Source organism: Anomaloglossus baeobatrachus, chromosome 1 (genome assembly GCF_048569485.1).
Source record: "Anomaloglossus baeobatrachus isolate aAnoBae1 chromosome 1, aAnoBae1.hap1, whole genome shotgun sequence".
Lineage (NCBI taxonomy): Eukaryota > Metazoa > Chordata > Amphibia > Anura > Aromobatidae > Anomaloglossus > Anomaloglossus baeobatrachus.
In genome coordinates this window covers 285,946,364-285,961,342 of record NC_134353.1, presented here as the reverse complement: position 1 = coordinate 285,961,342, position 14,979 = coordinate 285,946,364, and the positions used below count along the sequence as shown (strand labels likewise).

The 14,979-nt window shown below is 42.0% G+C and overlaps 2 protein-coding genes across 2 annotated transcripts in view; one reads left to right on the top strand and one right to left on the bottom strand.

Moving 5' to 3' along the window:
* BANK1 (B cell scaffold protein with ankyrin repeats 1) overlaps positions 1-1,544 on the top strand; it is a 1,061,267-nt gene extending 1,059,723 nt beyond the window's left edge. Inside the window, exon 21 of the mRNA XM_075350716.1 lies at positions 1,477-1,544. The gene's annotated coding sequence lies outside the window, so the exon portion shown is untranslated. The remainder of the gene's footprint in view (positions 1-1,476) is intronic.
* Positions 1-14,979, bottom strand: part of LOC142297304 (NACHT, LRR and PYD domains-containing protein 3-like) — a 131,510-nt gene that overhangs the window by 39,753 nt on the left and 76,778 nt on the right. The window contains exon 6 of the mRNA XM_075341572.1: positions 2,284-2,367. Coding sequence (XP_075197687.1) covers positions 2,284-2,367 — 84 coding nt within the window. The remainder of the gene's footprint in view (positions 1-2,283; positions 2,368-14,979) is intronic.

The following is a 14,979-nucleotide window of genomic DNA, read 5'->3' as shown; positions in this document are numbered from 1 at the left end:
CAGCTCAGACGTTTGTGCTCCAGCGGGATCCATGGCCTGATCAATCTGTCAGGGCCGGGAGGACTGGTGGGCCCAGGAGGTGGATCCACTGGACCGAGTACCCCACCGGGGGGCAGGGTACACAGCAGCCGGAGCACTGGCGTGGCCGGGACGGGTATAACCAGGTGACCAGGGTCACGGAGATCTTTAGGACAATACAGGAAACAGGCACAGGTACCCGGTAGCAAAAGACAAACAGTAACAGGACACAGCACAAGGGGACCTGAGCACCTAGCTCAAAAGACAAGCTTCAGGACACGTTGATCAGGCGCCGCCCACATGGAAAGGCCAGTCTTATATACCCAGCACAGCCTCATGTCATTTCCTGCTGCAGGTGTGCTGGGCCTATAAGACTAGGAGAGTGGGCGCGGCCTGGTCCTATACAGAACCATGAGGCCAATACTCAGAGTCAGACTCATAAGACCAGGAGCAGGACACAGGAGAGCAAGAGCGGGAGCGGCAGCCGTGACCGGAGGACACGTGGACCGGATCAGTGGGTAAGGAGTGGTGCTGGGACACGGGGAGCGTGACATATATATATATATATATTTACATATATATATTGCATATTCAGTGAGTTTCCTTAATACAATATACTAGCACATGTATCTTGAAGATGTCTGCTGCATCCTGTCCAACGCCCAGCTAATGAATACCATATAGAAGACAGATGAAGTTTGGACTGACCAATCCAACAGAGGCTATGCAAATTCCTATACGTCCTGAGCCCAACCTGCGATACTTGATTGGACTATACTTTTGTCTACACCCTTACTATAAAAGCTTTGTCTGAAAAATAAAGAAGTAGAGCTGTTGGCACCAGTCATGAGAGAGAGAGTCATAATTGGTCTATTCAATTATTATCTACCTCACGTGCACACACAACATTCTAGATAATTTGGACACGGCAGTCAGACCTTAAGAGACCCATTGTAGTCTCACCTCAACACCTAGAACTCATAGTTTTTACGGGTTCAATATGTTATTGTGTGTATGAGACCTAAAACTGGTTTTATACAGCAGGGGTTAATCTTGAGGGTTCTTGACTGCACAGTAGAAGGGATGAGTGAGTTATTATAGGTTTTACTTTTCCTTACCACCATTTTTGTTTTTCCTCCTTCACTGTTGATGGTGACATGGGGGTTAATTAATTGGGTAAGGTGCATTCATCATTTTATTAAGGAGAGGCTTTCCCATCATTTCTTGAACCCCTCTTTCACAGTGCTGTATGGTCATTAGCCTATTGGCTTGCCCCTTCACTTCTCCTCCCGCCTTTGCTGTTTAAATTTGCTACTTAGTAAGAATATATATGGCTCTCCAGGTTTTTCTCTGCCACTTCAAAGGCACCTGCGGAATAAGCTTCCATCCCTCCTCCCTTTACAATGGGTGTGTGATCAAGAAGTTATTTATTTATTGATATTTTTTTTTATATTATAGAGTGAAGTACCAAGTCACAGCTGGCGGTAAACCTATTAGTATGGAGAATATAGAGCTGAAGATGGACTTGCCCTCCAGGAGTCCGATGGTGCATATCGTTTTGGGTTCCGGATGTGTATGAGTTTACGGTTAAAAAAAGATTATATTGGTTATATGAGAAAAAATAATAAAGTTGTGGCTGACCCCATCCATCAAGTTATCATGCCTTGTGTTTTTATTTGAGCACTGTATTACTAGGGGGGAGGTATTTAGTGAATTGCAGGTGTTGGGTGTGATGGTCTCTGCAGTCTATAATATAAACACAGGTCATGTTTGCAACCAGATCGAAAAAGCAGCATCCATATCAGTTTCTTCTATTTCAGAAAACACATTATGAGTCTGCGGAAAACATAGTGTAAAATTCACTGACTGGTTTACTACGGGGTCTCCATACAAAGCAGACAGGCTAATAAATCTTATTATTCAGGAAGCACTGCGCAGAATGGATTTCTCTAAAGGAGGATGTTCAAGTGTCTTTCATCAATTATGTATGTATACGTTTCACGGCAATATCTCTATTGTACTGCATGAATGATCTGCATAAAGTCCGCATAAGGTGTGAAAGGAAAGGGGGAACATTCTGAAATGGCCTGTTTGACATGCAGAAGCACATTATAAACACAGGCTTGCATTATACAGGATACAGAATGTTTTATTCATAATACATCTTCAGAGGTGGCCAGGATCTGATTAAATACTGCAGACAACAGTTAGTGGCTTACGAGGAAATTTTTAAGGTAATCTCCGTTAAAGACCATGTTCTCTTACCATAATCCTGTCAAAGATCGATTGTGTGGGAGACACTTGTAAAGTTCAAGAAACTCTTTATCTTCCAATTGTGTCCAGCCAAGGCTAAAAAAAATACAGAAAAAGTTCCTGGTTATTAGTGACATTAATCTGCAAATATTGGGTTGGATGAAAGAGCATATTATTTTACACGCCTCATCATCAGATAGCAACACCGAGAAGCAAAGGTTGTAGAATTATGGAAATCACAGGATCGATAGAAATGTTAATGATATGCAATTGATATACAAATAAAAACAACATTTTCAAAATATATTAACTCAGTATCGAGTATGAACCCCACGTGTAGCAATACACGCTTACATGTTATTACTGAGGTTATTAATGATTGTTTGAGGAATGATCTGCCATGTTGAATGCATTTGGGCTCACAAATTATCAAGATCCACTGCTGGCAGATCCTTTTGTAATTGCCAACTAAGATATCTCAGATGTGCTCTTTTGGAGACAAATCTCGGGACTCTGCAGTCCATTGTAGCATGTTTAGGCCATGTAGGCTGCTTACAGTAGCAAAAGTAAGATGCGGCCTAGGGCACAATTTAAAAATGGCCACACCACTGGTTCTACAAATAAATCAATGTAAAGCTGGGCTGTTAGTGCACTTGGCATGAAGCTCCCAAGGGGCAAGCTACTTTGCATTATGCCGCTCCACACCATGGTCCTGGGAGAAGGACTGGTGTGACGCTCACCTTATGAATGCTTCGAATGCCTCTTCATAGCATTACTCCCATTGTCTCCAGATAAAGACCAGAGGCTGGAATGGAGCAATGGAGGTCTATCCTCTTCAACCATGATTCCCACTACTGTCTTGGATACAATGATAGCCAAAGATTTGTCTGGAGACCACATGGGCAATGCTATGAAGCAGCTTTCATGAGGGAACATCGCACTAGTCCTACTCTCAGAATTATGGTATGGGAAGGCATAATGGATTATATCCAGATCTCTTTACTCTTCATTCCAGGTACACTAACAGTTTGATGTTAAATTAACTTAAATGAAAACTAGAGGGGTCCAACTACCATAAATTATGCTAGTTCACGCCATAATTTGAAGAGTAAAAACAGGGGTTTTGTTCCCTCATGAAGGCTTCTTCATGGTACTACCCTTATGGTCTCCAGATCAATAGATCAATCTCCAGCTACCACTGTGTCCAAGACAACAGCGGGTCTCATTGTTAAAGAGGATGTGATGTTCATGATGACCTCTTGCACACATGCCTATTAACCTTATGCCACTGTTCTAAAAGACTATCATGGTGCTATGCAAAGATGGCATTGGATGCTAAAATGAAGGACTGTACTTTCAATGATGAGTCCCGCTTTTGTCTTGGACATACATAGAGCTGAAGATTGGTGTGGAAACCACATGGACTACACAATGAAGAGACTATGAGGGAATATACCAATGGTCATACTCACATTATTATGATTATGGGGTTCCATAATGTTGGGTAGCTAGACCCTTCTGGTCTTCATTTCAGATACTCTAAAAGCTCAGCTTTACTTTGATTTGGCCATTGAATCAGTGGTTTGGCTATTTCTCCGCAATGTCTAAGGAGCACTTTTTCAACAGTACAACTCCAAACCATACGTTGTTTATTTATTTTAGGCAATATAAAAGTGACATAAAATGTAATTGTTGTGTTTTCATGTGTTCTCTATCCTATAACTATTTTTTATAAATTTTGTTTGTCTTGCTTGTATGGTTCAATGCTTGAACTATTCCATCATGAATTTCAGGCCAAAACAGGTACATATCAGATTTAGCATTATCTAATTGTTGTTTTTACTCAAATATGAATAAAAGCAATGGCGATAACTTCTAGAGCGGATGTCCTGCATGCAGGAAGCCAGCAGGTATTCCAGATAATGATACGCCATCCATTGGAATACATTACTTTGAAATTAGGGTACTGAGAACAAATTGAGGCTCATGTGAAGCATCTGTCAAGGAAATATAATTTATTAATGATTTGTGTAGACCATGTAAATGTTGAATTGACATATTTTTAACACTTGGCCATTAAGACCAATTTCTGGTCTAATATTTGTGATTTAAGTGCTACAACAGTATTTTTCCTATATCATTTTAGTATTTTGTCATTTAATATTATAGTGACACCACACACAAAACTATAAACAAGAAACGGTGGATCATTAAAGTGAATATTCATCTTCCGTATTGTTTTGTTCTTTATAATCTGAATAGGTGTAGAGTTCTATATTATTGAAGGAGTTTTTTGAAAAACAGGACATCCACAGGACTGATAATTTATCATGGACATGTCTTCTGGACTTCCGCCCATGTGTACTGCTCTTAGTGAAGCCGGGAAACATACATCCTGCTTTAAATGGTGCACTAACGCAGCTAAAATGAGATTTGTGCATTTGCTAGATTTCCAGGATCTTGCATTGACGCCGGCCCATGGAAATCAAGTTATCAGGAACACTGGGATGGGATAATATGGAAAAAGGGCAGACTAGTCAGGGGAGCAAACACCCCTGTGACTAGTTGCAGGCCTAATTAGCATAGGGAAAGCGAGGTTTATTAGTAGTTTTTTAAACATTCAAATTAGTGAACAGAGTTATACAGAGCTGGACAGGGAGGGGGTTTTGGGATTACAGACATGAATACTGCTGGGTTGTAGGGCATAGGGAACCTGACAGGTTCCCTTTAAAAGGGTGGGAAGTCATTATGTTAGTATATAATACAGCCACTGGTATGGTATATCAATATGACAATCCTGAAATACAGCAATAATACCTAAAATATAACTTTTATTAATTCCTCTAAAAATAGGGAAGGATCACCTTGCCTATGCATAAAATTAAATTAAATGCAGGGAATAAACCACCTGCTGGAACTCTCCCAACTTCAAGGGGAAACCAGCAGACCCTGTGAGGTAGTAGATACACCTAAAATACAGTTGGTGTTATAGCAACAAGAATTAATCAACCGGATGTGTAGTTTGTATAACACAGCTGCTTATTTACACTTCGTTGATATTAGCAGCGTCATCCATAAGATTATTAACCATAAATAGCAATAAGTCCTATTTAGACCCCAGCTACCAGTGTGATCAGTGATTTTTTCACAACCGGTTGATGCTGGAAAACAATAACCAGAGATACAGACACCATAGGCTAACCTGATACTCTCTATCAGGGAACAATCTCACCCAAATCCTGGTATCTTGTTTCCCAGAGTGTCAGTGTGTCATCATATTCGGCGTAATCCAAAGAGACCTTCATCAAAAACGGTCTAGGACCCCTTATGAAAAGACCCACTTCTCCTCTCCCAGATTCTTCTCCTCCCGACGCGTTTCCTGTATGACATTCATCAGGGGAGCTTAAAGGAGTAGACCTATACTGGGTTATCAGGTGGTCACGGCGTTAGTTCTGTATGCCGTGCCCGTGCATACAGGACCGTGACCGTTTTTGATGAAGGTCTCTTTGGATTACGCCGAATATGATGACACACTGACACTCTGGGAAACAAGATACCAGGATTTGGGTGAGATTGTTCCCTGATAGAGAGTATCAGGTTAGCCTATGGTGTCTGTATCTCTGGTTATTGTTTTCCAGCATCAACCGGTTGTGAAAAAATCACTGATCACACTGGAAGCTGGGGTCTAAATAGGACTTCTTGCTATTTATGGTTAATAATCTGATGGATGACGCTGCTAATATCAACGGAGTGTAAATAAGCAGCTGTGTTATACAAACTACACATCCGGTTGATTAATTCTTGTTGCTATAACACCAACTGTATTTTAGGTGTATCTGCTACCTCACAGGGTCTGCTGGTTTCCCGTTGAAGTTAGGAGAGTTCCAGCAGGTGGTTTATTCCCTGCATTTAATTTAATTTTATGCATAGGCAAGGTGATCCTTCCCTATTTTTAGAGGAATTAATAAAAGTTATATTTTAGGTATTATTGCTGTATTTCATTATGTTAGTACTCAGACCTCATGCTGCACACTGCATCAAATTGGATTGCATAGCTGTCGTCCCAGAAGCCTCTTCTAAAGATGATGCACAAGACAGCCCTCAAACAGTTTGTTGAAGACAAGCAGACTAAGGACATGGATTACTGGAACCATGTCTTCTAGTCTGATAAGTCCAAGATAAACTTTGGTTCAGAGGGTATCGAGCATGTGTGGCTGCAACAAGGTGAGGAGTACAAACACAAGTGTGTCTTGCCTACAGTCAAGTAGAGTAGGGGGAGTGTCATACTTTGGGGCAGCATGAGTACGGAATAGTCCATTGAGGCAACCATACGAGGGGCTACTGATAAGTCTTTGCCTTTGTGATCTTTTTTTGTTTCTATGGTAATGAATGTTTCATCACATGAAAGCCTTATGTGTCTAATATAGCTTTATAAAATTTTGCGTTTTTTGCTTACGGCAACAGTGTTCATTGCACGTGGGAAAACAAAATGGCGGAGTCTAATGCGATATTCACAGCAACTGAGAGCAGAGGAGTGATAAAATTCTTGTTTCTGCAATGGAGGTGATATTCATGGTGATATGTCGCAGACATTGGGAGATCAATGCCCTTCATATTCCACAGTTAAGAACTGGGTTGCCAAATTTAAAATGGGCCACTTCAGCACCAATGATGAGGAACGTCCTGGATGACCGAGAGTATTTGTTGTTCCGGACATCGTCGATGCTGTGCACAAACTCATACTGGAGAATCGACAAATTTTAGCTAAAGCAATAGCAGACATCATGGGGATTTCCCGTAAACGTGTTTGTGTCATTATCCATGAACATTTGGACATGAGGAAGCTATCTGCAAAGTGGGTCCCAAAATGTTTGACAACAGATCAGAAAAGCATGCGAGTGAAAACTTGCCGATTCATTTGTCAGCGTTTCCAAACTGATAAGAACTTCCTAGATCAACTGGTCACTATCTGTATGACCCTGAAAACAAGAATCAGTCAAAAGAGTGGAGACACAATGGTTTTCCCTCATTCAGAGAAGTTCAGGGTGCAAAAATTAGCCACTAAGTTGATGGTGTCTGTGTTCTGGGATAAGGTGGGCATGCTGCTAGTGGACTACCTTTAAAAGTGTTCCACCATCAATGCAAGGTATTACATTGAACTTTTGGACCAATTGAAAGCCAAAAGGCGCGGCAAGCTGTCCAAAGGAATCTTGTTCCTGCAAGACAACACCTCCGCTTACACTGCACAAGCGATTGTGGCAAAAATGGCAGAGCTAGGCTTCCAGCTGTTTGACCATCCACCTTATTCACCAGATCTTGTGCCCTCCGACTATCATGTGTTTACAAACCTGAAGAAAAACCTCAAGGTTACCAAATTTTACACCATTTCTGATGCCATGGCTGCTACAGATGCCTGGTTTTAGGCACAACCAAAATCCTTTTTTTTGCTAGGCTTACAGAACTTGGAATACCGATGTAAGAAGTGTGTTGACATCAGTAGAAAGTATGTGGAATAAATATAAAGTTTCATCATCCTATCTCGTTTCTTTCTGGGTAAAGCAAAAGACTTATCAGCAGCCCCTCGTATATTGTGACATACTGAAGCAGACAATTATTCCCTCCCTATGGAAACGAGGAGGCAGGGCAGTATTCCAACATGATTATGACTCCAAATACACCTCCAAGATGACCACTGCCTTGCTAAAGAAACTGAGGGTAAAGGTGCTAGACTGGCCAAGTATGGGTCTATGCCTAAATCCTATTGAGCATCTATGATGTATCCTCAAACAGAAGGTGGAGGGGCACAAGGTCTCTAATATCCACCAGCTCTATGATGTCATCATGGAGGAGTGGAAGAGAGTTACAGTGGCTCCTGTGAAGCTCTAGTGAACACTATGCCCAGGTAGTGCTTTAAAATAATGGTGGTCCCACAAAATATTGACACTTTGGGCACAATTTGGCCATTTTAACTTAGGGGTATACTCACCTTTGTTGCCATTGGTTTTGACAGTAATGGCTGTGTGCTGAGTTATTTAGAGGTCACATCAAATTTACAATGTTATACAAGCAGGACACCGACTACATTACATTGTATCAAAGTGTAATATCTTCATTTTTGTTCCATGAAAAGATGTAATAAAATATTTACAAAAATGGGAGGGGTGTAGTCACTTTTGTGATATACTGCATATATGACATTTTCATTTTATACGTGTGACCTTTTTATTTTTAGGGGCACGGTGATCAGTGAGAACTCTGCAGTGACCAGTTGATGGCTTATGATTTCAAAATGAACGTTTGATAAGATGGAGAAGAAACAAAAACAATAACTCTAATCAGAGGAGACGTCAGCAATAAGTTGCTGGGTGTAAATAATTAATCAGTATCTACACTGTATAAAAGTTAATTTTCTATGGGACGAATGGCAGCACTAAATGCCTGCTGATCAGCACACCTTTACCAATCGTTAGTCATTTAGTACCCTGTTTACACAGCTTGCAGTAAACAGTGTGCCATGAGTGAGGTATATTGGATCACTGATTGCACATAGGCTGCCATGGTTTTCAGGACCTTGAGTCCTGTTTTAACAAGATGATGCACTACCAAAAGACAATTTATCACAATGAATGAGCATTTTTCTTCCTCATTAGATGACTAGCAGGCTGTTTACACTGAAAGATTACATCTTAAGAACACGAATTCACAATTAAAAAACTCCCTTAAGCTGGTGTCACACTAAACGACAGCGACAACGACGTCGCTGTTACGTCACCATTTTCGGTGACGTAACAGCGACCTTGTAAGTCGCTGTTATGATCGCTGCTTAGCTGTCAAACACAGCAGAAGCAGCGATCATAAGGTCGCTGTGCTACATGTTCAGAGAGCAGGGAGCCGCGCTTAGCGCTGGCTCTTTGCTCTCCTGCAGCACACATCGGGTTAATTAACCCGATGTGTGCTGCAGCTACATGTCACAGTTCAGAGAGCAGGGAGCCGCGCTTAGCGCTGGCTCCTTGCTCTCCTGCAGCACACATCGGGTTAATTAACCCGATGTGTGCTGCAGCTACATGTCACAGTGCAGAGAGCAGGGAGCCGCGCACACTGCTTAGCGCTGGCTCCTTGCTCTCCTTGCTACAGTATACATCGGGTTAATTACCCGATGCGTACTGCAGCCACATGTGCACAGTGCAGGAGCCGGCGCTGGCAGCAAGAGCGGAGGCTGGTAACCAGCGTAAACATCGGGTAACCAGGGAAAGGTCTTCCCTTGGTTACCCGATGTTTACGCTGGTTACAGCTTACCGCAGCTGCCAGTGCCGGCTCCTGATCGCTTCATTTCGTCGCTCTCTCGCTGTCACACACAGCGATGTGTGTGTCACAGCGGGAGAGTGACGACCAAAAAATGAAGCTGGACATTCAGCAACGACCGGCGACCTCACAGCAGGGGCCAGGTCGTTGCTGGATGTCACACACAGCGACAGCGACGGGACGTCGCTGCAACGTCACAGAAAATGGTGACGTAGCAGCGACGTCGTTGTCGTCGTCGTTATGTGTGACACCAGCTTTAGGCCTGCAACACACATCCGTGCCGCCGGCCCGTGTTTGTCATTTTTTACGTTGCGTTTTTCAAAGCGCTGACATGTCAGTGTTTTCTCCCGCATCACGGGTGTCACACGGCCCGCACCCATACCACACGAGTGTAGTGTGGATGCGGTCCCGTGTGACACGCGCTGGAGAAAACACACGTCAGTGAAAAAAAAACAAAACATTAACTCACCTTCTCCAGCCCTCCTGTCTCTGCTGCTGCTGCCTCTTGCTGCCGACCGCCGCTCATTAATCTCATAGAATATTCACTTCACTGCCTGGCAGCAGCAGCAGCGGGGAGACGGGAGGGCTGGAGACCGAGTATCAGCACCACGGACAGCAGCGCGGACATCAGGAAGGACCAGGTGAGTACGTTAATTACCGGTTCTATGTGTGCTATCGCGGATAGCACACGTAGAACACACGTGTCCCGCATGTACCAGAGACACGTACTTACCTGCACGCAACACGCAGGGGAAATACGTGTCTCTCGGCACGTGCGTGAATTTCACGTGAGTGTGGCAGAGGCCTAAGAATGTATAGCGTCTTCCCTATATATATATATATATATATATATATATATATAGCCTTCTCTTGTTATGTATATCGCTGTCCTTTATTACATAGTTTGTTCTCTTGTGATATACAGTGCCATCCCTTAGTATTAAGCATCCTTTCTTGTTATGTATAGCACTTTCCCTTATTAAATAGCATCCCTTTTGTTTTGTTTGGAGTTGTCTTTTAATACACAACATTCAGTATGTTATAATGTAGCATAGTCACTTATTGCATAGCATCCTCTCTTGTAATGTATAGTGCCTTCTCTTATTATATTAATCCTTCTCTTATTATATTAATCCTTTGTTCTGATCTATAGAGCTTTCCCTTATCACATAACTCCCTCTAATATAAACAGCTCTCTGATTGCATAGCATTCCTTTTTGGTATGTATAACAATTAGTGATGGGCGAATGGTAACTATTTGTGTTCGGATTATTCGTAACGAATCCCAAGGTACTATTCCAGTATTTGTCATGAATAACGAAACTAATGCAAGTCAATAGGGGAGCCAAGCATTTTTCTTGTAGTGACAAATAGTGAAATAGTACCCGGTATTCGGTAAGCATTATCCAAACACGAATAGTTACTATTAGCTCATCACTAATACAGTTGTCTCTCATTACACAACATTCTCTGATTTTATTTATAGCGCTGTACTTTATTACATAGCATCCGCTTTTGTTATGTATATGGCCATCTTGCATTATATAGAATACTCTATTGTTATGGATACCACTGTACACAAGGGAAAAAAATGTCTCTTTACTAATGATGAGTCAATAGTAACTATTCGTGTTCGGATTATTCGTAACGAATCACAAAGTACTATTTCGGTTTCGGTTATAAATAATGAACCTAATGCAAGTCATTGGGGAACCTGAGCATTTTTCTTGACAAATACTTGAAGAGTACTCGGTATTCGGTAAGCATTATCTGAACACAATTAGTTACTAGAGATGAGCGAACCTTTGGAAGTTCGGTTTGGTAGGTACAGTCGAACCTTAAAAAAGTTTGGGTTGTGACCCCAACTTGATCCGAACCTCAGTGGAAGTATGTAATGGAGTATGCAATTAATGACTCCACCCACATGCTGTCAGCCATAAGCAGAAAATTTCGGGGGAGAGTGGGTGGGGGTTTTCAATTTATATTTTTTGAGTGTGTGTGTGTGTGCACTATATCTGATCATGCTGATTTTAGCCCAAGTGCAAGCCGTTCAAACACTGCAAGCAGCTGGCACATGGCTGAGCATCACTCATACCCAAGCACAGCACTGCACGGTTGAGTGGTTTGTACTCCTAACTCACTCCAACTTCGAACTCAAACTTTTATTTGGTAGTTGGTTTCCAAACCCAAACCTTGAACCTCGAACTTCGGATTCGCTCATCTCTACCCTTTACTACTCCTTACGTCTGCAGACATGCACCAGACAACCTGTGTGTTCTTTACATGACCTACCACATAGCATCCAAAAAAACATCATGTAACATTCTGGGAGGGACGTCACATACTCTAAACCTCTTGGGCCCTGGCTTCCCTTTATCCATCCCTACAGTCAATCCACAAATATCAAAGTATCTGGAGAGATGCTGACCTGGATCCAGACCAGGTGAGTAATAGCTCTGTGATATTTTAGGCCTTTTTGTAGAACTCTTCAACTAACTGGTTCAAAAACATTTTAAAGGGAACAATTGCTTTAAATTCTCCCTCACTGGGAGCATCAAAGGCACAGAACTTTACCCAAGGAGGGTAAAAGCTCGGTTTGTTATTTTATTTTAGGCCTCTGTAACCCTATAGTACAATAACACTTTAAAAGAGACAATCACTTGAATTATTTTCCCACACCTTTATGGATGTTTGAACCTTTTACCATTTTCATACCAATAAAACTAATCAGTTCTGACATTTTCAGTCAATGAGCCACACTAGTAGGAAAAATCCTTTAAATTAGATAGTTATCCCAATGCACAGATAAGCCAGTTATATTACAAATCTAGCCCTGCTACTACAGCAGAAAACATAAGTCACCGTCCCTTTGGGTTACAATAGAACAAAAAAGCACTGATCATCTCAGCATTCGTTACAGAACACAAGTATTTCTGTAGTCTGTGTGATATTCGCCTGAGGGTTTACACTTGGTACCATAGCAATGCACCTGAGGTGACGACCAACAGAAGCTCATTGCTATTAATGAATTCCTGCATAAACCAAGAACCCTGGACCCCAGCCATGATGTATATTTACATGCGAGGAGTCAGGGAAGGAGTGTATACTTATGTCTGTCTAATAAATAATATATCATATATGATGATTTCCGTTGTTTATTTTTAGACGTGAGAAAAATAATGTGCGAGATTAAAACATGAGGGAAATTGTTTGCGGAGACGTTGGTACAGAGGCAATGTCACCATAGAAACACAGTGGTTAAAGAGTAGGATAAAAATACACCTAAAATATATTTATTGAATGTGTCGTACAGATGTACGCGTGCTGCATTACACACTGGTATACCGTAACTGATCAGAATAATTGGAAAATTAATCAGCAGAATCAGCTTTCCCATATCCCAAGTTGTTAAAGCCCTTGTTAGATACTAATTATTTCTATTGAAATGTATTCTACCATATTACTTTCTTCCGCTCATAGTCTAACTCACCTAAATTTAATATAAAATGGCTTCTTGCAAATATTCATTAGGGCTCCACCCTTTTCCATGTCGTTTAAGGCCGCGCTCACATCAGCGGTATTTTGCCGCAAAACCGGTTCCGTCATAAATGTGTTTCAGTTCCATTAATTTACAATGGACTCGTGGCAAGATGCGGTGACATGCGATTGTCTATGCCGCACGCAACCGCATGTCACCGCATCTTGCTGCGGTTCAATTGTAAATGAATGGAACTAATGTGCATTTATGATGGATCCGGTTTTGCGGCAAAATACCGCTGATGTGAGCGCGGCCTAAGATGAGTTTCAGTTCATGTTATCGCATTTATTAGATCTGTGTTACATGAACATAATATGGGTTCATTTTTGCACCAATATTACTTTGAAGTGTCCCAATCTACCTACTAGCCTAGCCTACCTCTACACTAATGAAGGGCAATCACTCCAAAACAACTGTCAGGAGATGGGCCTATGATTGGGCTAAAAACATGGTTCACTAAAGCACTCCTTATTGTGGTCATCTCTCATCTTGTTCAATACGTAAAAAAAAAGTTCTTGTAAAAAAGCAAGAAAGGATGGATTGTTCATTTTATAGCTTATGGTTTATTGGTTATATAACTAGTGCATTGTTACAGTTTCCTAGGCAAGGAGAACACGCTTGGAAGCTCTTTGCTTGAGTTCTGCTCTAAAGCTGTCTGGATCGCTGGAGCACACCATCTTCAGACTCCATGCTGCAAAAGCAAAGCTGCCATCTGGGCCAGCAGTGGGTGACCATGTCACTGGCCCAAACTGTCAATCATCAGGAGAGTATCTCCGGCTAGCAAGTAGAAGTCCTGGAATCAGAGTGCTACTTTTAAAAGGAATGTGTCAGCAGGTTTTTGTTATGTAATCAGAGAGTACCATGATATAGTGGCATAGATCCTGATTCTAATAATGTGTCACTTACTGGGCTGTATTTTGCTGTATCAATATATTCAGTGTTTTATCATTACAGCTGCTGCAGAAGTCACAGACCATAAGGTCAGATAACTTGCATAAACCACATGAAAATTGTGATATCTCTGTGCTACTGGCTGCAGATGATCAAAGCGAACAAGCTGGATTTGGATGAAGGTGGTTTATTCAATGTGTTTCGAAGTGAATCCCTACTTCTTCTTCAGGCCAAACAAAGTATTGCCAGTAGTACAGCTAAGGCTGCTTTCACACTACGTTTTTTTAACATGCGTCATGAACGTTTTTTTAACGCAAAAACGGATCCAGTGCAAATGCGTTTTCATTTCAATGCATTTGCAATGGACTCGCGTCAACATACGTTCACATGCATTTGCGTGTGTTATAGTGAGGATCCAGTGACTTGCATTTTTTTAACTTTTTTCAAAAACGCTACTTGTAGCGTTTTTGAGTTGCGTCCAAATACTGTTTTTCCCTGGATCCTAACTATACTGCACGCAAACGCATGTGAACGGTGACATGCTGATAGACAGGATCCTGCTTGCTCTACTAAGCATGCCCAGAAACCAGCCTGGCGTGATCAGTCTCTCTCTCCCCCTCCCTTTCTCCCCCTCCCTCCCTCTCCTCTCTCTCTCCCCCGCCTGAGAGCAGCGGACGCTCGTAACCAAGGTAAATTTCGGGTAACCAAGCAAAGCGCTTCACTGAGTTACCCGATGTTTACCTTGGTTACGTGTGCAGGGAGCAAGCAGTCCGGCTCCTAGCAACTACGGACGCTCGTAACCAAGGTAAATATCGGGTATCCAAGCAAAGCACTTCGCTTAGTTACCCGATGTTTACCTTGGTTACCAGTGTCTGCAGCTGTCAGATGCCGGCTCCCAGTCTATCACATTCAGTTCCCCTCACTCCCGATCACATGACTTCAATGCCCGCCCATAAACTTCAAGTGGCAGGATCCTG